At 44.2% G+C, this 24,329-nt stretch overlaps 1 protein-coding gene across 4 annotated transcripts in view; it reads right to left on the reverse strand.

The window, feature by feature from the left end:
• Positions 1 to 41: 41 nt before the first annotated feature.
• The window catches only part of CCDC69 (coiled-coil domain containing 69), a 32,947-nt gene continuing 8,659 nt past the window's right edge, over positions 42 to 24,329 (reverse strand). The window contains exons 2-9 of one of the 4 annotated variants that reach the window (XM_033096298.1): positions 17,337 to 17,406; positions 14,950 to 15,056; positions 14,341 to 14,428; positions 5,637 to 5,710; positions 4,462 to 4,596; positions 3,909 to 4,028; positions 2,956 to 3,031; positions 42 to 2,198 (exon numbers count right to left, since the gene is read on the reverse strand). In XM_033096298.1, coding sequence (XP_032952189.1) covers positions 1,693 to 2,198; positions 2,956 to 3,031; positions 3,909 to 4,028; positions 4,462 to 4,596; positions 5,637 to 5,710; positions 14,341 to 14,428; positions 14,950 to 15,056; positions 17,337 to 17,406 — 1,176 coding nt within the window. In that variant the 3' untranslated portion in view covers positions 42 to 1,692. Of the gene's footprint in view, positions 2,199 to 2,933; positions 3,032 to 3,908; positions 4,029 to 4,461; positions 4,597 to 5,636; positions 5,711 to 14,340; positions 14,429 to 14,949; positions 15,057 to 17,336; positions 17,407 to 24,329 lie in introns of all 4 variants that reach the window. The other 3 variants (XM_033096299.1, XM_033096300.1, XM_033096301.1) reach the window with 3 other exon arrangements.

The following is a 24,329-nucleotide window of genomic DNA, read 5'->3' on the forward strand; positions in this document are numbered from 1 at the left end:
GACCCATCTCCTCCTTCTCCCAGGAAAATACAGAGGCCAAGTAAAAACGATACCGTGCATTCTATTTGGTTTCCATAGCTTGTCTGCCCCAGGATGAGACTATGACCACAGTGGATCTCCTTTCATCCATCACAGGCTACACGAGGGCAACCCTGCTCCCCACAACTTGCCCCTTCTCCCGCCCAGCCCCTCCCATGAAAACAATGCTTCCTAAAGGGCGTTCTGCAGCCTGCAGTGCTGGGTTTGTGGTAGAAACTAGGTCAAAGAAGTTTAGGAAATGATGAATGCTTTGCTTCCTTCTAGGGAATTTGCAACGTATGTCAGCATATTAAAGGTTCCGAGAAGTCCTACAGTTTGCAGATCATTTAATTTGATTGAACTTAGAGTTTCTCAAATTAGTTGGCCACCGATTCTTTTCTTGATTGTGCCTATTAATGTCCAATGATCTAGTGTATCCCAGAGAGGCTTTGGGGAAAGATGTGTGAAGAAGGATGTGTGTCATTCACTCTTGCACTGCCCTCAGTCTCCCGGATGACCTGTTTGCCCACGGCCAGAGAAGCAGCTCTGCAGTCCCCTAGCCCTGCTGAACTCTCAGAACAAGACCTGGATGAAGAAGGCAGTCTGGGCCGATGGAAGAGACTGACTTGTCCTGTATGCTGGCCCAGGGCTGGGGGCTGGCGCTGGGGGCGCCAGAGGCAAGGCCTTTCAGCAACATTGATCTCAGTCTGTTCTGCCACTGATACAGGGTAAGAACCTGCTTCAAGGATCTGATGCAGATCAGAGGAGGGAGGTGTCTGTGAAAGCATTTAAGTAAAATGCTCTATGCAAGGGAAAGTTATCAGCATAGCCTCCGGCCGACCTGAAGCTTCTTGCAAAGAATCTTCAATTCACAGATGTCAGGGCTGGACAGACCTGCTGAGATGAGTTTCTCCAGCTCCCCCTCGACTCTGCTGGGGAAATGCAGGGTCAGGTTCTAGGGGCCCGGGATCAGGGATGGTAGGAGTGAAGGTAGAGAGCAGGAAGTGGGTTGGGGACCAGAGAGAGGAAGGAGGAGAAAGACTGTCACAAATGTGATCTTCCCAGAGCCCGGGGAGAAAGAAAAAGCACAAGACCCAGATGACAGATGAGGTCCCAGTCCTGGCTTTGGGAGTCCTGCTCCCCACCTCGGTTTTCTCATCTGTTCAGGGATGAGGTTCTAGCTCTGGCTGTGCAGTGCATTCAGACTCACTAGGTGGCCCCCGTGGCACTGAGACTGAGGGACCAGGAGGTGGGAGGAGGGAGCTTTGCCTGGCCAAGGAGGAGGAGCTCTGGCCATTACCCCTGGGCTGAGCAGACTCTGGGCCAGGGGGCAGTGGCATGCTGACGCCCTGACTTGGCTGGGTTGGCCCCTGGCACTGCCAGTCCCAATGGCCTCCAGTGACCCCCTCCCAGCCGCTCACCTTTCCCAGTTGATTCACAGGGTTTGGTCCACTTCCTTCCCTGTCCCCCAGCTCTGAATCTGACCTTCAGACAGTCCTAGAATGGGACACTATAGTAACTCAAGAGTCATTTGTTCAGTTCCCCCAACTGTTTAAGAGGACCAGTAAACTGAGGCTGAGAGAAGGCCAAAGCAGAAGTGGGGATGTGTAGGAGTAAGTTGATGAGCTGGCAGCCAAGCTGACAAATTAGGACCAGGAGGGTGGGTCTTCTTTATCAGATGGCTGAAGCGGCACAGGCTCCCCCTGGGAAAAGCCTCAGAACTCCCTGATTTGAACAGAGAGAAGGGCAGGGAGGAAAGGACTCCTCTTGCTGCATTTCCTGGGCCAACTCAAGGGAAAGCACTCCTTGGGGCCTCCAAAGCCCCCTGGGTGATTCTACGTGGCCTAAGCCCCCAGGGCTCAGGGGCACACACCCTGGCTCCCATCTCACTCCTGCCCTCATGGCCTCCTGGGAGAAGAACGAGAGGCTCTTGCTGTCTTCTCTGGAAAGTCCTGGAGAGGGAGCTGTGACCACAGATGTCATGGCTGCCCAGGCCCTGAGCCTATGTGGCCAAGAAGGAGACCTCGGTGGGGGTGACTGAGGCCAGGGGGAAGGCGGAGGCGGCATCAGCCCCAAGCGCCCGGTACAGCAGCTCCTCCTTCTCCTGCTGCAGCTGTCGCCTGTACTGTGACTCCTTCTCCAGGGCCTCGCGGGCAAGAAGCAGGTCGTCCGAGAGCTGCCTGTGGATGCAGAAAGAGGCCATGGTTGCCTCTCAGGGTCTCCAGGGACTGCAGAGACCTACCCCTTCCTCTAGGACGTCTTCCTCAGGTGGGCCGCCAGCCGGCTCCAGGGGCCCCACTGCCCCCTCTTGCCCCATTGAAAGCCAGAAGTGATTCGATCTGTTGACCAAGAAGCATGGTCCTCACAGGGAGACAGCTCCGCGTTCAATCTGCCCTATCGCTTAGCCACGTAACCTTGGATAAGTTGTTTACTCTCATCAAATTTCAGTTTCCTCATTTGTAAAACGGGAACGAGAATGATAGGACCCAGCTCTTAAAGTAATTATGAGATTTAGATGAGATCATACGTATTCAATCAATTGTGTCTGACACATATCAGCTCTCATTTACTAAGCTCTTAGAACTGGTTCTTTTATTTATGTACATTCATTTCTTCATTCATTCGGCCTCTTGAGCTATATGTTCCCTGTTCCCCCTTCCCACATTGGGCTTTCCCATGGAGCTCACTCAGCCAGGATGGGGACAAACAGATACTAATCGGGGCTTTTGATGTAGGTTTCCAGGCAGAACTGGTCCCTAGGGATACCCAACTCCTAAGGAAAGAGGAGCCACAGTCCCCAGACAGGTGTGGGCTGACCTGTCAATCCATCCCCCCAGGCTTTTCTGAGACTTAAAACTGGAGATTTTGGCCAAAAGGGCAGGGACAGGAGGCAGGGGGTGCACGGGGAGAGCTACCTTGACACAACCATCTGCTTACGGCCTCGGACATGGAGGTCCTCATTCTCCTGTTGGAGGGTGGTGATTTTCTCCTCCAGCATCAGGTTTTTTTCTTTCTGTAACAAATCAGAATGATCTCAGAAAGCCACCAAACTCACATGGTGCAATGCCTGCCATCACCTCCCTCTTATCTGTGGTCACTGAAAACACTGACTCATTCTAGACCAAATGTTACATTTCATGGAGCAAAAAAAAAAAAAAACACAAAATTAAGGAGTGAACAGAGGGCTGCCAATTTTTAATTTTGCCACATGAGAACATTAAAAAAAGAATATAGCCACTACCAACTAATATCTCCATTCATTCAAAAGAGAAAGGATATTTTTGGTTCTCTAAAAGTCAAAAGGATATAACCCATAGAAATAAAATTGTGTCTGTTATGCTATGCCACAAAAATGGTTGAACAAAGTTTATAGGGAACATTTGAAATGGTCTGATTAAAATGTAGGCTCAAGGACCAGGGAGACTTCTTCCAGAGAAACATAATCTCTGTTCAGACTCAACCCTCAGTTTCCAGGGCCTCCCTTCTCCTGGAGACAAAGCCACCTGTGTCCTCAATGCCCACCACTCCCCAGGCCTGTCCTTGCTGACTCTGGCCTCCCATATCTGTCTGATTTTTCAGCCTTCCTTCGCCGCTGCCTGATATGTGACATCTGCCAGCCCCTCCTAATTAGCCAGGCTACCTGCTCTGGTGTCACCCAAGTTCCAGCAACATGAGTAGCCAAGAAATTTGCAGGATCCAGATGACAAGGAGCCACTGCTTGACCCAGATGGGCCACAGACCAACCTCATTTGTCTCAACGGCCAGCATGGGTGGCAGGTCAAAGCTGGTGGGAGCCTCATCAATGCACCTGCCCTCTGTACACTTTACAGAGGAAATGCCCAGAAAGCAGAAACCTGAGGCTGTACCCCCAGCCACAGCCCACCACGTACCACTGTTTCCATAAGGATCAGCCGCTTGTCTAGCTCATGAATACGCTCATTCTTCATCTCAATGACAAAGTGCAAGCTCTCCAGCTCCTGCTCCCAGAACTGACTGGGGCTCCCGTAATCCTAGATAGGGACATAGAGTGACGTCATCAGACCAGCAGGCAGACAGGTGCGGGTTACATCTCTCCTCCCCATTCTGCTTCCAACTTACTTTTGCATTTACAGAAGTCATCTCCCCTTCTTAGCCCATGGAAAGTGTTTGTATACTTATCTCATTCTGTCCAAGTAACACCCCTGAGGCATCACAGATGAGGAAACCACGGCTCAGATGGGTTCAGTTGCTTGTGCTAAGTGGTAGGTTTGCTGTTTGTACCCAGTTCTCTCTGAATTCAGAGCCTGAGCATGTGACTATCCCAGGTGCTTCTCTCTGAGCCTTACTTTCCCCCTCAGTGACATGAGGACCCTGTTTCTTCCAGTCCCTTGTGAAGGGAAGAGTTTCAGGTCTGAGCCCCGTCCTTGAAGAGGGACGGGACATTCCGGCTGCCCAGACCCTGACCTCCCTGGAGATTCCAGGTGTACTGCCACCTGCCTGGATGTGCTTCTTATAGTCTCGGCTCAGAATGGATTCCTCTACTCTCTTCATCTTGGCCTGGAAGACCTCCAGCTGTGAGGTCAGTCCATCGATAGTCTCCTAGAGAAGGGGACAGGAAAGAGATGATCAAAGCCTGGTTCACAAAGGCTGTAGGTGGACTTCTCCACATCCCAGAGGGGGTCAATTTCGGGTTCTTCAGTCTGTTTTTGCTCTGACCTCACCAACAATGCAGGCTTCAGCCAGTGCTTGAAACATCCTAGCCCCACCCGTTGTTCTAAAGCCTTTAATGACGATAGCCTTGGGGACGATGTCCTGGGATTCAAGGCTGGTGTTAGCTTGGCATTCACAGTACATCCAAACCGGGCTCCAGACATTTTCCAGTCTCATCTCTCACTGCTCTCCTCTACACAACTTCTCCTGCAGCCAAATATTACATCGCTCCTCCAACTGTCCTCGTCTCCATAGTTTCCCCCGTAAGAATTTCCTCCACCCAAACCTTGCCCATTACCTTTAGGATAGAGTGAAACCCCTTAGCGTGGCTTACAGGCTTCCCATGTTACAGCTCTTGCCTATCTCTCTCGCTTCAACTCTCTCTCCCACTCATACTCCATACCCGGGCGCTGTGGACTTCTTTCAGTTCCGTGAGTAGGCTGTGTTTTCCCCCTTTCCTCCATGCCTTTGAACACCCAGCTGTTATTTTTTTTTTTTTCTCTTCTGCCTAAGGCACCCTTCTTATCCTTCTTTATCTGAAGAATTCCAATTCATCCTTCAGGTTCTGGCTTAGCTCTCACTGCCTTTGGGAAATGCTTGACCAGCCAAATTGGGTCAGATGCCTTTTTTCCGGCTTCTCTGTGTACCCACCCACCAGCCTGATCACACTGTGGTACCCAGCCCATGACGTCTCTAAGAGCCTCCCAAGAGTCCTTGGAAAACTACACCAACCCTGATCTCAAACCAAGTCCTCTTGAGCTAATAGCCTGGCTGCCGCATCGAGGGGCCTGTATCCACGGTAGACAATCATCACCGTCCCTCACACCCAGGTAGGGGCCATCAGCTTTGGCTGCTTTGGGGCTCCACGCTGCTTTCCTACAGGTGCTCCCCTACTCTCACAGAGACTGTCATGGCCCAACGCTTCTCACCTGCAGGGCTGTCTTGGCCTCCTGGAAGGAACGGGTAAGGGCTTCTTTCTCCTGCTCGTACGAGGCCTGGAGGTCTGTAGGGAAAGGAGACCTCTGTGAGTTCAGACACCCAGACACTTCACCCTAAAGCCTTCTGGCAGACCCCACGAGGGCCAGAGAGCACAGGTAACCACCTGGGGCTCACAGGGACCAGGAGTCTGGGAATGATCTTATTCATCCTTCTAGCTCCTGGGCTTGGCACTGTGCCAGAAATACAGCAGATATTTAATCAAAGGTCATGGAAATGGAAACAAATTATATCCTGGGAGGAAGTATGAACCCTACCAGATTATGGGTACCATCCACACCTCACTGAGGCTAAGATCCAAAAAATCTTGCAGAAAGCTTTTTGGCCTTAAACCACAGCACGATGTGGAAAATGCATAGGGCTAGTGTTTTGTAAGCTAGGTTAGGCAAGTCATGAAATCATGAAATCATTATATCATTTTGTGCCAAATCATGGCACAAAACTGAAGTACATTAGATTTGGGGCCAGGATGTCTACCTGGTCCTGATTCTGCTTCTATAAAACTGAGAAATGTTTAGGAGATCACTTGAAATATCTAGAAGTCCTGTTACCTCACAGATGTACTGTGAAATGGGTCAATAAGCCAGGCCTACTTGTCTCTAAGGGGCAAGAAAAGGACATGCAAGGGCTTTCCAGGCTGGGCAGCGCTGTGCAGAGCTGGACTTATATTTTTCATCCCACCTTCTCTACAAAGTTCCTTCTGGAAAATTTCAAACTTGTCTCAACTGAAAGAAGACAACACAGAAATGACCAATCAGTGGTGGGATGGGAACTAGGACAGAGAGGACAGAAAAGTTTAATACAGCCAAAGGACCAGGTATACAAGGGACCTGTGTCAGGGTGGCCAGTGACCCAGAGAAAAGAATGTTCAGTAATAGAAATGTGTTAGAGCTGTAAAACATGGATAACATCAGCTATTATAAAAATTTCAGCCTTAATTTTTTTTTTAAATAATGGGCTTAATTTGCCTAGTTAATTTCCCTATGAAAACAGGTTCTGGTTCCACATAAGAAAGAGAAAGCACACTCCATCTAGTCTGTCCTACTGAATATAGCTATAAAACCTGGACAGAATAAATGGAGCAGCTATTTTCAGACTCTGAAAAGTAAATGGTAGCAGGCAGACTGGGCAAGAAGACCAGAATTTGAAGTACCACTGAACCAGGAGACTTAAACAAGGCCCAGAATCTCATGTATTCAAATATTCAAAATAAAACTGCTCAGCATATGAATCCAAAATGGCTCAGTATGCAATTCCCAACACTTAGCATACAAAGTAGAGGGAAAATCTCAACTTGCCTGAGAAAAGAAATTCAACAGATGCCAACACTGAGATGCTACAGATACTGGAATTATTAACAGAGACTTGAAGGCAGCCATTATAAAAATGATCCATGAAGTAAGGGTGAACACTCTTGAAAAGAATGGAAAACTAGAAAGTCTTAGCAAATAAACAGGAGATATTAAGAATACCAGAATGGGCCAGGGAGCCGTGTTCTACACAACTAGACTGAGAAACAACGGCTTGAACCGGAGTGGGGGGGAGGCAGAAGAAAGGAGGTAAAAAAAAAAGAAATTATTCAAACTGAACAAAAAAGAGAAAATACCGGAAAAAAATGAACAGAGCCTCAGTGACCTTGAAGACAATCCCACAATGTATAACATTTGTGTCATCAGGGTCTCACTCAGAAAGAGAAGAGAAACAGTGCAGTGCAGAAAAACATTTGAAGAAAGAATTGTTCCCAAATCTGGCAAAACATAACCTATAAAAATGCTCACTGAACTCCAAACAACTAAACCCAAAGGAATCCACACCCAGACACGTCATTGTTAAAAATGAATGACAAAGACGAAATCTGGAATGGAACCAAAGAAAAATAGTGTATTACTTACTTAGAGGAAACAAGAGTTTGAATGACTGAATTTCTCATTCGAATCCTTGGTGACTAGAAGGAATAAGGATATTTTAAAACTGCTGAAATAAAAGGACTATAAATCCAGAATCCTATATCCAGTGAAAATATCCTTTAGGAAAGACAGTGAAATAAAGGCATTCTCAGATAAAGGAACACTAAAAGAATTCGCCACCAGACCTGCTCTAAAAGAATTGCTCAAGGAAATTCTTCAGCCAGAAGGTAATTGATACCAGATGTAAACTTGGAACTTCAGGAATACAGGAGGAACAGAACTGGTAAATACCTAGGTGAACATAATAGACTATTCTTCCCTTGAGCTCTTTGAAATATGATTGATGGTTAAAAGCAAAAATTATAACATTGGGTATTCAGTGGATGTAGATGTAAGACATAAGACAAGTACAAGAAAAAGGGGAGAGCACAGAGAGACCTACATGATGCTAAGGTTTCTACATTCTATTTGAAGTGGTAAGATATTAATTTAAGTAGACTGTTACATATATTGTAATTCTTAGAACAATGATTGGAGAGGGAGAGGGAGAGAGGGAAAAAGGGGGGGAGAGAGAGAGAGAGAGAGAGAGAGAGAGAGAGAGAGAGAGAGAGAGAGAGAGAGAGAGACAGAGACAATAGGTAACTTAAAAAGGAATACTAAAAATGTTCAAATAGTCCAAAAGAAAGCAGAAAAGCAAAAATAGAGGGGAAAAAAACAGAACAGACAAAAAGCAAATACCAAAATGACAATCATATCAATATCAACATTAAATGATCTAAACACACCAAATAACAGACTATATCTGAATGGACTAAAAACAACAAAAACAAAAACCAAGTGAACAAACAAAAAAACCCAACCAACCATGTGCAACAAGTCACCCACTTTAAATATGTGTCACTTTAAAGTAAAAGGGTGGAAAAACAAAATTAATCAAAAGAAAGCTGTAGTGGTTATCTTATTTTCAGGTGAAGTACACTTAAGAATAAGGGAGATTATCAAGGATGAAATATATTACATAACAATAAAGGGGTCAATTCTCCAAGAAGACATCACAATCCTAAATGCTTGTACACCTAACAATGGTTCTTCAAAACATATGAAGCAAAAACTGACAGAACGTAAAGGGGAAATAGACAAATGCACAATTATAGTTGGAAACTTCCACACTCCTCAGAATTCAATAGAAAAAATAAACAGAAAGTCAGTAAGAATATAACAGAACTGAGTAAGACCATCAACCAACTTGATTTGACTGATTCACTTACAAAGTACTCAATCTAACAATAGCAGAATACACATTCTTTTCAAGTGCACATGAAACATTCACAAGATAGACCATATCTTGAGTCATAAAACAAACCTTAACAAATTATGAAAGGAGTGAAATATAAACTATGTTCTCTGATCATAATGGAATCAAACCGGAAATCAGTAACAAAAAGAGAGCTGGAAAATCTCCCAACATTTAGCAGGAAATATACTTCTAAATATTCAATGAGCCAAAGAGGAAGTCTCGAGGGAAATTAGAAAATATTTTGAATGGAACAAAAATAAAAATACAAAATGCCAATTTGTGGAATGCAGATAATGCAATGCTTAGGGGGAAATTTATAGCACTAAGTGCTTATATTAGAAAAGGAGAAAGGTCTCAAATCCATAATCTAGGCTTCTAGTTTAAGAAATCAAAAAAAGAGAAGATCTAACTAAGCATAGAACAAGTAAGCAGAAGAAAGGAAATAAAAATAACAGAAATCAATGAGATTGAAAATGGAAAAAAAAAATCAATAAAACCAAAAGCTGGTTCTTTGACAGGATTAATAAAATTGATAAACCTCAAGTAAGACTGACAACAAGAAACAGAGAACTCACAAATTACCAAAAAGGGTATACCACTACAGACACAGAAGATATTTAAAACAATATTAAGGGACTACTACAAACAATTTTATGCATATAAACGTGACAACTTAGATGAAATGTACCAATTCCTGAATTACTACAAACTACCAACACTCACCCAAGGTAAAATACATTACCTGGACATTCCTATAACGAGGAAAAATTTTGAATTTATAGTTAAACACTTTCTGGAAAAGAAATAGCCAAGCACAGATGATTTCACTTGCAAATTCTACTACCATGTTTCCCCGAAAATAAGACCTAGCTGGACCATCAGCTCTAAAACGTCTTTTGGAGCAAAAATTAACATAAGACCCGGTCTTATTTTAATATAATATAAGACCAGGTATATAATATAATATAATATAATATAATATAATATAATATAATATAATATAATACCAGGTCTTATATTAATTTTTGCTCCAAAAGATGCATTACAGCTGATAGCCTGGTTAGATCTTATTTTCGGGGAAACATGATAAACATTTAAAAATGATATAATACCAATCCTATACTCATCCAGAAACAGAAGAGGAGAGGACATTTCCCAACTCATTTCATGAGGCAAGCTGTATCCTGATACTAAACCAGACACAGGGTGCAAGAAAACTATAGACCAATACCCCTCATAAAAATACACAAAAAAGTTCAGTAAAATATTAGCAAATCAAATTCAGCAATGTATAAAAAAGAATACTGTACCACAACTAAGTGGGGCTTATGCCAGGAAAGCAAAGCTAGGAATGCAATATTTGAAAACTCAAATCAATGTAATCCACCATATTAACAGCCTGAAGAGGAAAAACCTTACCATCATATGAATCACAGGTCTAAATGCAAAACCTAAAACTGTAAAATTTTTAGAAGACAACATAGGAGAAGATGTGTTCCCTGGGTTTCAGCAAAGAGCTTTTAGATACGACACCAAAAGCATAATCCATAAAAGAAAAAATAATAAATTGGAATTTATCAAAATGAAAAGCTTTGCTTTATGAAGGACACTGTTAAGAGAATGAACAAACACCCAACAGACTAGAAGAAAATAATTGCAAATACAAAGGACTCGTATCAAAAAAAAAAAGTTCTCTCAAAACTCAACAGTAAGAACAAATGAGCTAATTAAGATGGGTAAAATATTTGAAAGGATATTGGACCAGAGAATATACAGATAGCAAACAAGCACAAGAAAAGCTGTTCAACATAGTCATTATTGAAATGCAAATTTAACCCATGAAGAAATATCACTGCATACCTATTAGAACAACTGAAATTTAAAATGTTGACAAGTGTTGGCGAGAAAGAATAGTGGAATTCATACGTTGCTGATAGGAATGTAACATGACCACTCAGGAACACAGTTAGCCATTTCTCATAAAGCTAGACATACATTTATTACGTGACCTAGCAATCCCGTGCCTATGGATTTACCTGAGAGACATAGAAACATATGCCCACACAAAAACCTGTACACAAATGTTTAGAAGAGTTCTATTTATAACCACCTCAAATTGGAACTAACCCAGTGTCCCACAAGTGAATGAGTGAACAATGGATTACAACTCAGCAATGAAAAAGAATGAGCTAATGATACATGCAGCAACTTGGATGGATCTCAAAAGCATCCTGATGAGTGAAAGAAGTCAATATAAAAAGTGATATGGTATTATTTTGTTTACATAACAGCCTCAAAAAGACAAAACTAGAATGATGGAGCAAAGATCAGTGGTGCCGGGGGTTGGAGGAGGGGAGAATACAAGTACAAAAGGATAGCCTGAGAGAATATTTTGGGGGTGATGGAACTGTTTTTTTTTTTTTTTATCAGATTATGGTGATGGCTACATGAATCTATACATGTGTTAAGATTTATGGAACTGTACACCAAAAAAAGTCAATTTTACTGTATTATATTTTTAAAAATAAAAAATAGTAAATGAAAGACAACAAAGGGTCATCAAATGTGAAAAAACACCACTAGCCTCTCCCAGTCATCTGTATACCTCCCCCCAAAACAAAGAAAAGCACACATATTTCCCCCACGCTATGCTTTTATTCATTCATTTCATACATGCTTTCATAGCACCTAATATGTGTCAAGGAATTTAAAAATAACTGTGAAAGAATTCTGACTGATGGGAAGAACTCAAGACAGGCGGCCCCTTCTCCTGTTTTATAATTGGGTTTCATAATTGGAAAAGTTTTTTATCAATATATTTATAATGCTAAAAAGAATATCAAAACAGTGCTTGGAGAACAGAGTTGTTTTCCCATAATAGCCTTGTGAGATAGGGAAGGTAGAGTTTAGAGAGGTGGAAAGTGAACTGAGATTCAAGGTAGATTTTTAGAGACATAGAAACTGAACTGAGGTCAAATGACAGGCCCAGTTTCGCGGGGTGTATCAGTATTAAAACACAACTCTTCAAATTCCCAAGGCAACGTCTTTAATTCTATTTCAAAACATTTTGTGCTAATGTTGCGATATGTTTCAAGATTCTTGAAATTCTTCAGACCTCTGTTCTAGTTATTCCATTTCTGGGAATCTAAGGACATAATGTGAAATGTGGGCATATCTTTATGCAAAATATGTTTAGTGCAGTGTTGTTTACAGTAGTTAAAATCTAGGTATCTAGACTCATGGGAAATTAGGAAACCCATGTATGCAATGGTCTAGCCTTTATAAACATTTTAGTAGCAGCATAATTACATGGAAACATGTTTGATACAATATTAAATGAAAAGAACAGTATATAATTTTACCTATAAAATAATCATCACTGTGTTTTTGAAAGACAAAGAATTCTGGGGAAAGGTCATGCAAATACTGACGATTAAAGGGAAAATTGGCATAACATTTTCTAGGTCGATTTTAATAGCATCAACAGTATCTTGTATATCTTTCCAAAGGAGATACACAAATGGCCAACAAGCACATGAAAGGATGTTCAGCAAGATTAGCCATCAGGGACATGCAAATCAAAACCACGCTGAGATATCACTTTGTACCCACGAGGAAGGCGGAACTAATAGCAACAGCAACAAAGATAACAAGCGTTGGCAAGGAAGTGGTTCACCTGGAAGCCTTGTGCATTGCTGGTGGGAACGTAAAATGGTGCACCCACTGTGGAAAATAGTTTGGCGGTTTCTCAAAAAGTTAAGCATAGAATAACCATATGACCCAGCAGTTCTACTCCTGGGTGTACACCCAGGGGAACTGAAAGCAGGTGTTCAAGCAGGTGCTTGTGCCAGTGGCACTATTCACAGTGGCCGAAAGCTGGGGGCAGACCATACGTCCATCAGCTAATGAATGGAAAACAAAGCATCGTGTGTCCATGCCAGTAATAATGGAATATTATTCAGCCATAAAAAGGAAGGGAGTAATTTCTAATGTGGGGGGCGGGAAGGAATGGAATGCAAATGCTGCAGCATGGATGAGCCTTGGAAACATCACACTGGGTGGCAGAAGCCAGAGTGAGGGCCACAGGTTGGGACGCCATCAGTGAGTGTACAGAATGGACAAAGCCAGGAGACACAGAGCAGATAGGTGGTTGCCAGGGGCTGGGGGTTGGGAGGTATGGGGAGTGAGTGCTTGGTGAGTAGAGGGGCTGCTTTTGGGGTGATGGCAGTGTTAGAAGTGGTCAGTGTTGATGGTTGTAGGGCATTGTGAATGTACTAAATGCTACTAACGGAAAATCTTATGTGTATTTTACCAACACACACACACACACACACACACACACACACACATTCTATTAAGATGTTATTCTAATGATAACATCATGAATGTGGCCAAGATTTTACAAAATGGAGTTCACTGTGTAAGTATCATTGCCATTGGAAAAAATGGCAAAAGTTTGAAATAACCTGAAAGCCTAACCAAAAGGGATCAGAAATAAAGGATACACATTGGAATGCTATGTTGTTACTAAAACTTGTATTACAGAAGTTTAATGACAAATTGTTAATACAATTCAAAGTAAAAAAAAAAATCAATTTATCTCCTCCCCCACAAAGTATATGGGTGTGTATAGATGTGTATTCTAGGTTTATACAAACAAACAAACAACAACAACGCAAATAAACGAAAGGGATCTATATCAAAGAGGTAACAGTGACTAGTTTTGGGTGGAATTGCACACAATTTTAATTTTCTCAATAATAAAATAATACTAATAATTATTTGCTAAATATCTTGTAAAATAACAGGCACTCTTCTAAATCCTATCTATCTATCTATCTATCTATCTAAAAATTAAATTAAAGACCTTATGAACAAGGTTTAACTAACTTCTTCCAGGTTACACAGCTGGTAAGTGGTAGAGCTGGGATTCAAACCCAGGGCCTGTAGCTGCAGAGTCTGAGATGTTAAGCACTATGTTATAAAACCTTTTTGTTTAATCCGTAGATTGTAAATTTTCTATGATGACCACATTTGGTGAGATAAGAGGAAGAAAAGCTATCTGAAAAGAATTATCAACCGAACCGAAAATTGTAAGCGCTGTCATTATTGTGGAGAAGGAATATGGATATTATAAAGTTCTCCTATATGTCTAAGTTTTTCAAATTTCCTTTAAGGAATATGAATTGCTTTCAAAATGGAAAGAAAATAAAACCTCTCAAATAAGATCAAACAAGGCATGGTGTCAGACTTTTAAAGCTATGCCCCAAAGGACAAGTCCAAGGACCCTACAGACTCCAGTGCTGAAGTAGCCAACAGCTTGTGGACCAAAGGTAAGAGGGAGGGGCCAGTGGGCATCTGCCTGTGAACTTGGCAGAGGCCCCAGAAGGAGGGCCTTCCCACGCTCTCCTAGAGCAGCGTCTCCATCCTTACCTTTTAGGGCTGCCTCATGCTCTCCCTCCAGGACTCTTCGCTGCTCGTCCAGCTTCTCTCGAAGCTCTAGCTCCCTCTCCTTCTCCACCTGGGGGTGTGTGTGCAGAGCAAGATGAGATTGAGCAGGCCCAGGTTCAGCAGAGCCTTACTTCCCCACATGCAGACGCTGGAGCTGTGTGAAGCTCCACAGGTGATGAGAGTCCTACCCCCTCATCTGAGTGATGGAAATGACCTGTGCCCAGAGAGGGCCCAAGACCTCCAAGACACAGCACGTGTGGCCAACTTTGCCTTCTTTAGGGTTTGGGGGTGATGGTGGTCCCAGAGAATTATCTAGGTAGAAAGGGATTTAAGAGTCTTCTAATCCTTATGTCCACTCAAGGCAGGAAGCCCTTCTACTATGTTAAGAGTGTTCCCCATCTTTCTTATATTCATAATGAATATAATGAATTACATGCAAGCAGTTACAAATATTTGTTCAACAGATAAAGGACTTTCTTCTTGGGAAAAGGAGTAAGAGACACTTACCACAGCAATAAAACCAAAAGTTGGTCCTCACTTAGATTTTCAAAATTAGCGGAACAGGAGGCAAAGAGGGGGTTTGGGACTTACTTGTTGGATCCATTTCTTCTTGTCCTCTTCGTGCTGCTGGAAAATTCTGGTTATATCCTTCTGATGCTGCTCAGCTTCCTCAGATGCACAGAGCTGGGCAGTTGTGGCTATAGGTGAGAAACCAGAACGAATGAATGAGTGAATGAATGAAATCACACTGAGCAGAAGTGGGGTAATCACACCAGCAGAGAGAGTGTGGGAGGCTGGGGCTGAGAGGTGAGAACCCTGATCTCCACTTCAGGAATGGTTTCGGTTGGGGATCAACCTCCAGAGGTAGCCCCCAAGTCTCTCGGGCTTCGCCGGCCCTCCTTCAGTGCAGGAACCAGGGGTCTCATTTGGCTCCCCAGGATCTATAGCCGAGCTGGTGACTCACAGGACAGATTCAGCCCATAAAGACGTTCTATTTGCCCTACCTAGTATCTAAATTAAAAAAAAATTAGTTGCTGATATTTAATGACTGGGCAGCTTTTACTGAACACAGATCTCCAGCTTTTCTTGAAGAAGCCACAGAAGTGACAGTGTACCCCTTGGTGCCAACCAGCAGCCGGGGCTGAGGAGCCACTGCCTCCGCTCTGGGCAGGATGTGGCTCTACCCCCCCAACCCCCCCACCCACAGTCCTCACCTCTCCCTGTGGAGGTGTGTGTAAGAGGTCACTTCGTTATGTGCTTTACCTGCTGGGGAGTGTCTGAGTGTGCGGACCCTTGCTCTTAGCATTTCCCCAGCGGGAGGCAGAGAAACTGCCATGAGCAGGAAGGAGACCAAATAGGAAGTCTAGCCCTACATAGGGAAACTTCAAAACAGGCCTTGCCAATGCTTAGACTGTGGTAAGGCAGTGACCTAGCCCCTCCGTGACTCAGTTACCCAATATGTGAAATCAGGACAACAATAATAGTATCTTCTTCACGGGGCTATTGAGATTGTTTAAGTTAGAAAACAAGGGCACTAGAAGTCGTAACAGCAGGTAAGGAATACTGAGAGCTTAGCATGCCCAGAATCGTGGCCAGCTCTGTTCCAAGTGCCTCGAAGCATTTACATAATCCTCACAACCACCCAGTGGGGTGGATACCATAATTATCCCATTTCACAGATGAGGAAACTGAGGGACAGAGAAGTTATGCAACTTGCCCAAGATCTTCCAGTTCACCTCAGGGGAGAAGGACTATGAGCCTACACAATCTAAGGCAACAGCAAACTCTATACCACCTTATTCTGCCCTTTTACGTACAGAAAGCAGTTCAGTGTCGTGCCAGGCCTTTGAAGACGCTCGAGAAATGTTCTCTATCGTTCACTAACTGTCCTCTACATGTTCATCAGGGCTCATGACAAGCATCAGAGGCCAATGCTATTCTTCATGTTAGTATTATAATTATGGACCTCCACAGGCAGGTCTGGCAAAGGGTGTGAAGAGAAAGGTGGGGGTTGGGGCTGCGCAGCGAGAAGCCAACACAGCGGTCAGTCTGTCGGGACAGAGGAGGAGTGAGTCAGTGCCCTGGGTCCTGGTGGCTGGCAGAGGTCACGATCAGAGAGCCTCCCATTCTCATAGATCATTTGGCTCAGGTCCCAAATGCTGGTCCACTCGACCAGTACTAGACCGGCCCCAGCTGGAGAGAGGCTTATGCAAAAGCTGTATCATCACTAACAATACAGACTCGTTAGTTCCATTCCCAGAGAGTCTTACTTCATTGGTCTATGGTGGGGCCCAGGATTTGTATCTTTGAAGGTAGAATGGAGAACCTCCGGATTCCGGTCCAATTGTTGATCTGGTACTTGAACGTCATCTAGAATATCCCTGACAGGCTGTAATTGAACACTTTCAGAGATGGAGAGTTCATTCTATTACTAGGCAGCCCTGAAGGTTTTAAGCCAACCACCACACAAAAAAATCCTTTGAGACTGAACTGAATTCTGCCTGCCTGTTCCTGCTACCTTGAGGCCCTAGTTCTGACCTCTGGGTCACACTGTACAAGGCTTATCTTTCTTCTTCATGAGGGCACTTCAGACACTTGGAGAGAAGTGCTGTTTTATGGCAACACCTTCTTTTCAGGTAAAACATCTTCTGTTCCTTTCACAGCTGCTTATGGGACCTGGTTTTCAGATTCCTCATGAACCTGACCTTCCTTCATGGTATTCCTTCCAATTTTTCTGGATTCCTCTCAAAATGTACTTTCCAGAAATACACTCAGCACTCCAAGTGTGGTATCAACAGCCCAGAACAGAGAAGCACAGGTCAGGACTATCACCTCCCTGATTTTAGGTATGATACTCCTATTAACGTAACCTATACAAAATCTCATGAGATAACTAAGTAGCTGTATCACCTTTGTTGGTTAAAAAGTAGGAAACCTCATGGATGTCAGGGAAAGCATTTATGGGACAGGCTACCCACCTGTGTCCCCATTGAGGGGACCTAGTTCCTGAGGCTCTGGTCTGGGTGGCTGACCTGGTTCTCGGCGTCTCTGGAAGAAATGACACAATAAAGAGGTGGAGGTAGCAGGTGGGAGGTTAATGTGAAGATGGATGCTACTACAGTAGGCGTCTTCCAAAGGCAAGATAGGACTTCTCATTGTGCCAGACCACTTAGGCTAGTCCACTGCCCTAGTCCACTTAGGCTGCTCCTTTCCCATCCCAAGGCAGCACCGCCTCTGTGGGGAAGGGCTTCCCAGATCAGGATTTCTTATCATGACCAGGGAAACCCTCAGCCAAGAGGCTAATGACCTCTCCTTAGATTCTTGTAGCTTGGCTCCTGTCACCAACCATGGGGTTCTCCCTGCCCATTTTTTCCTTCTCCCAAGACCTGGCCAGACCATCTGCTTTTACCCTCTCCCCCAGTTATGGCCTTGAGGTGACCTAAAACGTCCCAACCTCCAGTTCCCCTTTTTTTCTCAGGGCCTAGAGCTACCACAACTTCCAGCCAAGTTCCCCTTAAAGTTCTGGGGTGCTGGGGGCAGAGCCATCATTTTACCATGCTTATTCTCTTTTAGGGGGGGCTGCTTCCTCAACTGTAAGGAGGCAGAAGTACTTACCTTGCCAGATGGGGTGAGACACCATAATTGGGATGCTCTGTGTTGTCTTATCTACACTATTTTAGCTAATCTTCAGAACGACCCTGGGAAATAGGAATATCCCCAACTTAAAGATGAGAAGACTGAGGCAGGTAGATGAGGGGATAACGGGCAGAGTCCAGTATTTGAGCCATAGCTAGTAGGTGCATTAATCAACATTGGCCAGTCAGTGTTGGTTGAATCTGAACAAAGGAGAGAAGTGACGCAAAGGGATTTCTATATCACACAGCAGTGTCGGTGGCTGGCAGATTGTCAGTTTTCATAAACGAGTAATATTTTTTTTAATAGGAGAGTTGATGTAGGTTGAAAAGTAAGGATGCTGAAAAAATTTATCTGCAGACTATCACTCTCATTTCATAAAATAGAGGACATTTTAAACTTCCAAAATATTTAACTTTCCAAAATGTAGTAAGGAAAGCTCAAGACCAGTGCTTCCAGAAAAAGGAAATGACATCCTTACTCAACATTACACACACACTCACAACTTTAATTTTCTCTCTTCACCCCAGATAATTGAAATTTTGGCCAAGATCTGGCACTGACCACTGGTTCAGAATTTGGGGTGGAAAAAAAAGTTTAAAGCTTTTTGAACACTTTCCAAGATGTTCTTAAAAAAAAAAGAAAAAAAAAAGATATTCTAGATCCCATTTTGAGAAACACTTAAAAAAATAAGTCAGCCTCTGAAAAGGCTATTTTTCAATTGTGAATTATCACTGTGAAAGAAAAACTTTAACAGATTTTTAAAATTATCAGAATACAAATTATTAACAATTTCATGAACTTGAGAATAACTGAAATGCTGCTCGCAAGCATACTTTGGATGGGGAGCAAAGATAAGTCAAGGGAAGGCTTCTAGAACATTCTGCCCCACAGAGCCCAGCACAGAGCCTAGCATAGTGCGAGCCCCTGGCAAACTAAGTGAGGCACAGCACCTCCTCCAGGCCTTAGTGCCCCAAATCTGCCCAGTGGCTGGGTGAGCCTGACCTTTGAGTCCTCCATCCACCTTGTGAAGAGTCTGCCCTCCTCCCTCCCCAGGGGAGAGGGAGATACCTGGCCCAGGCACAAGCCAGGGAAGCTGTCAACACAGGAATCTGGGGAAGTGACAGGAGCCAGCCTCTCCACCCTGGGCTGCAGGGAGGAGGGAGATAAACACAAATGGTTGTCTCATCCCAGTTCACACCACTGGTTACACTAATCTGGGCAACGTTTTCATGGGAGTGAGAATTCCTGAATTCCAGTCACGGGCTTTTCTGTGTACTTGGACAAATCCCTTCCCTTCCCTGGGCTCCTGCTTCCTCCTTTGTGAAGAGGAGGCGAGGAGGTCTTCATTTAAACTCATGGCTCTCAACATTAGAGACTGGAGCCGCCTGATGAAGAACTCTGGGTCACGCGTATCTGGAGGCAAATCCTACATCCGGCCTGTGTGACGGTATGACTGAACTCTCCAGGCCTGCGTTTTTCCTCCCGAGGTTGTTTGAAGGATTAGATAATGCACCTGTAATGCCTGCATATTCTAAGAGTTCAAACACTGCATAAGTTTATTACTTTATGTTTCAAAAGCATGGCAATAACAACGACTCCACAGTATTTTGGCGGATCTCTTAGGCTGTCATTGGCCTCAGGTTGCCTGAAATAAGACCGTAAAGTTCATGCAAAATTGTCTTCTCCCTAAGAACCATCATAGAAAGCTGAAAAGCTCTCCTCCACTCGTGGCTTCCAGATCACAGGCAGGATGTGACCTGTGCTTGAGGTCCTTGATGCTGACAAAACCACTCCCAGGATCACCCCTTCAGAATGACATTCAAGGCTCGTCACAGTCTGTCCTCAGTCTACCCTCTTCCTCCTCCTTCCCATTTTCTTTGTTCTAATCGTGGTAAAGTTGGTATATAACGTTATATAAGTTGCAGGTGTACATCTTTAAAAGTTGATATTTGTGTACACTACAAAGTGATGATCCCCAAAAGTCTAGTTTATATTTATCACCATGCAGTTGACCCCCTTTGCCCATTTTGCCCTCCCTCCAACCCCTTTCTCCTCTGGTAACAACCAATCGGTTCTCTTCATCCATGAGTTTGTTTTTGTTTGGTTTGTTTTTTTAGATTCCACATCTAAGTGAAATTATATGGTACTTGTCTTTCTCTGACTTACTTCACTTAGTATCATACCTTTAAGTCTATCCATGTTGCTGCAGATAGCTTTTCAAATGAGTGTTTTTGTACTCTTTGGATAAATACACAGAAGCAAAACAGCTGGATCATTTGGTAGTTCTATTCTTAATTTTTTGAGGAACCTCCATACTGTTTTCCATCGTGACTGCATCAATTTACAATCCCACCAACAGTGTGTGAAGGTTCCCTTTTCTCCACATCCTCCTCAACACTTGTTATTTCTTATCTTTTTGATAATAGTCATTTCAACAGGTATGAGGTCATATCTCATTATGGTTTTGACTTACATATCCCTAATAATTAGTGATGCTGAAAATCTTTTCAAGTGCTTGTTGGCCATCTATATGTCTTCTTTGGAAAAAGGCCTATTCAAAGCCTCTGCTCACTTTTTAATCAGGTTGTTTTTGGTTGTTGAATTGTATGAGTCCTTTATATACCATGGAGCATATTTGCTTAATATTTAAGTATTCATAAACAACTTTTTCCAATTATAGTAGTAGCAATACATATTTATTGGAGTATTGCATATACTTCCTGATATCTCACTTTTTCAAATATGAGTATGTACTACATGGCATTAAATATTCTGTAAAAATATGGGTGAATTTAATCATTTAATTATCTACTGTTGAGTATTTAGATTCTTTCCATGTTCTAATATCCAAATTATGCTTTTGTTCACAAACTAAAGTGTAAGATTTTTTTACACATCTAAAATTACTGGCGCTACCCTCCAGAAAGATTTTACCAATGAACTCACCCAGTAACAGCACACAAGGCCAGTTTCATGGCAGCCTTGCCAACATGGATTAGTGTCACTTTTTTTAAACGTTGACAAATTTGCTAGGTCCAAACCAAACCCAAACACCCTATTGCACTTCTGGCTCCCGCACACGCACTCCTGCGTTCAAGACCTCCCCAGACTGCTCAAGACCACCCCAGCATGACATACAGGCATACCTCGGAGATACTGCAGGTTGGGTTAAAAAGGCAACATGGGTGGTGAACGCACAGTGTGATTTGTGGATGATGTGATACGGAATTGCACAACTGAAATCTATGTAATTCTACTAACAATTGTCACCCCAATAAATTAAAAATAAATTAAAAAAAAAAAAAAAGGCAACATCTGCGAAACGTAAAATAGTGCCGCGCAATTAAAGGAGGTATGCTCTACAGGCAACAATTTTTCAGGCCCAGCTCAAATACCATTTCTCCTCAGTCTCTCCTCAGGGCTAAGTTAGTTCCTAACAGCTCTAGTTTCCAGGGCCTATTCACACATGTGAGGACCTACCTGTGTTTCTCCTGCTAGACCAAGGGGCTCCTTGAGGACAGGGACCATTTGTGAAATCCACTGTGGGTTTGCCCCAGTATCTGTTAGGATGCCTGGAGCAGTATTTGTAGGAATGTGGTCTACGGGCCTGCTGCATTAGAATATGGAGTGTTTGCTTACCACAACTCTCCAGACTCTGTTCTAGACCTAGAGAATCGGAGGCCGACATGTGTGCTGGGAGGCTCCCATCTACCATCTGTAGGTGATTCTGATGCTTCTAATAGCCGAAGGACACGTGGCCCAGAACTGAGTAAGAATTGATAAGCAACCACCGCGTGGAAAATCCCCAGGTTGCGCCCTGGCTGCTTCCTGCTCAGAGGTCATAGAGCAGAGCTCCCCCTGCATTGGAGAGGAAAGGAGCAGAGAGGGAGACCAGGAATTTCCCCTTCCAAAAGTAGAGCCAGGAGAGGCGTAGGACTGGGTGGGACATCCAGATTGAACTCTGGAAGAGGGATGGCAGCTTCCTGAGACAATGAAAACTGGGAAGAAGAAAACGACAGAGGTGGCAGCTGGCAGCACAGGCAGTCGGGAGAACCCTGGCCTGGGGGAGAGGCCAGGAGACCCCGCTTCCATCTTGACTGTGTGACTTTAGGGAAGTCCCTTCCCCCCTCTGGACCTCGCTTTCTCTATCTGTGATAGGTCAGCATTGGAACAGATGTCCTCCTCAATCCTTCTGAACTCCAGGGCAGCCCTCCAACTGAGAAGCCTGGAAACAGGATCCCTGTATCTTGGTAACATGTACAGTTCTGTGGCCCAGCTCCTTGTTGTCAAGCAGCCGAGAGCCTGGTCTGAGTTCAACCTGAAGCAAACCTGGTCCGTAGGACGTGGCTGCCAAAATCAGATAAAGGTAGAGTGGGAGGACAGTGTCCAGAGCTGTGGAGAAGCCAGACGAGCTCCGATTGGGCCTGGTGACACCCCTAGAATATATTTGCATTTTGGAGGGTAAATTGACAAAACTGGAATGTATCCAAAAGGAACTGACAGGATGTGGAAAGACTTAAAACCAAATTATAGGAGGGACTCTTCATGGAACAACAGTTGCTCAGACTCAAGAACAGGTAAGACAACCTGGCCACTGGCTTCAGATCTCTGCAGAACTGCAGAAGCTGCTAGTGTGTGGTCCACAGCCTTGGAGGGCAGGGTTGTGTTCAAGGACTAAAAGTTTCAAGAAGTTATGGCTCAACATGAAGAAGAATTCCAGAACTACCCAAACAGAGGTAGGCTGTGTTATTGGAGGGTGAGGTGTGGTGGTGGTAGTGAGCTCCTCATCACTAGTAGTATGCAAGAAGAAGCCAACTTCATTTTTCAGGTTGAACTGAGTGAGTTCAGAGGACCCTCCGCGCCAATGATCTAAAATTCTGTAAGGTATTTCCTGACGTTCAGCAAGTAAAGACCTTCGATAAGCATGAAATGTTTAGCCAGTGCAGGGGGTATTAACAGCTTCAGAGAACTCTGTTGAGTATTACTCAGATTGCAGTATTTTGGGTGAATTTCCATAGTCCCATAATAAGGCCTATGGGGTAAACTCAACTTCCCTTAGATTCTGAGACTCTCCAGGGAAATGAGTAAGGTAGAAGCCACTCAGATAGAAGCTGCGCAGCTCGTCCTTACTTTGGGAATCCTACCAGGATGGAAGCCAACAGCAGCCTGGAGGATGGCTCGGCTTCTCCTGAAGACACTTGGTCTGCCCTCGTGTTAGAGACCAGCACTCCTTCCTTTTCGTAGGTCTTCAAGGCTTTCTGTATGTCTGACTGAGTGCTTTCTGTCCTCAGCATTCCTGCTTAGCTTGGAGAGTTTAGTAATCACAGGCCCCTGGAGAGTTCACCCATCTCCTTCCCGGTCCCCATAAACTACAGCCCTGGCTTCCCTTGGCCACATAGTTCTGTCACACCACCTTGGCTGAGGAAGGCTTACTGGGACCCAGAAGACAGGGTGAGAAGGGCCCCTGGAGACAGTTTATTCCAATCCCCACTTCCTATTTTCAGAAGGAAAAACTGAAGCCCAGAGATGGGATGGGCAATAACTTGTCAGAGGCCACAAAGCAGGGGAGCAGAGCCCTAATGAGAATCCAGATTCAAGGCTGAGCCTGGAGTCCCTTCCGTTTCCTTAGTGCATAGACCAGGCTGATCCAAGCAGCTTGACGTTTAGGGGACGGGTGATTCTGAGCCTCAAGTCACTCAGGTCACACCCCTCTGTGGTATCGGAGCTGCCTTTCCGGTATCTGGACTCAGCGTGGGTGGGGCCCCTGGCACTATTAGTTTCGGGATCTGAATAACCACAGTCAGAGCCCATTGGCTGAGAGTGGAGGCAGGAAGGACGTGGGGGGGAGGGGACGGAGTCCCCAGGGGCCCCCACCAGGGCCTCTAGTGGAGGAAAGGCAGGGCCTAAAAGTTCAGAGCTATTGAGAAATGTTAGCATTCACACACAGATTACAGCAGCTCAGATGGAAGAACATCACAAACACAGGCCTCAGCTTCCCCATCTCTAAGATGGGCAGAAGTATATCACCGAAGTAAGGCCTGAATTTGGTTTCACTTCAGTACATTGCCAGGGACACTGAAGATTTAGTTCAACTCATTTGCATGACACATTGTGGTATCAGCATTACCCATTGCCTGCCTGGGGGATGGGCCAACGTGACTACACAACCGACAAACGATAAACTAAACGCAGGAGCTGCACTGGGGGGACCACCCATTGTCTGAACACCTGTAGTGTCCCCAGAGCACTGCAAATCAGGGGCGGATGTGGTCTGATTGCTCCTGTCTGACCTTCTGATGAAAGAGACCTCAGGGGAGGCTGGAACCACTTCCCTC

The sequence above is a fragment of the Rhinolophus ferrumequinum genome, chromosome 24, assembly GCF_004115265.2.
Source record: "Rhinolophus ferrumequinum isolate MPI-CBG mRhiFer1 chromosome 24, mRhiFer1_v1.p, whole genome shotgun sequence".
NCBI lineage: Eukaryota > Metazoa > Chordata > Mammalia > Chiroptera > Rhinolophidae > Rhinolophus > Rhinolophus ferrumequinum.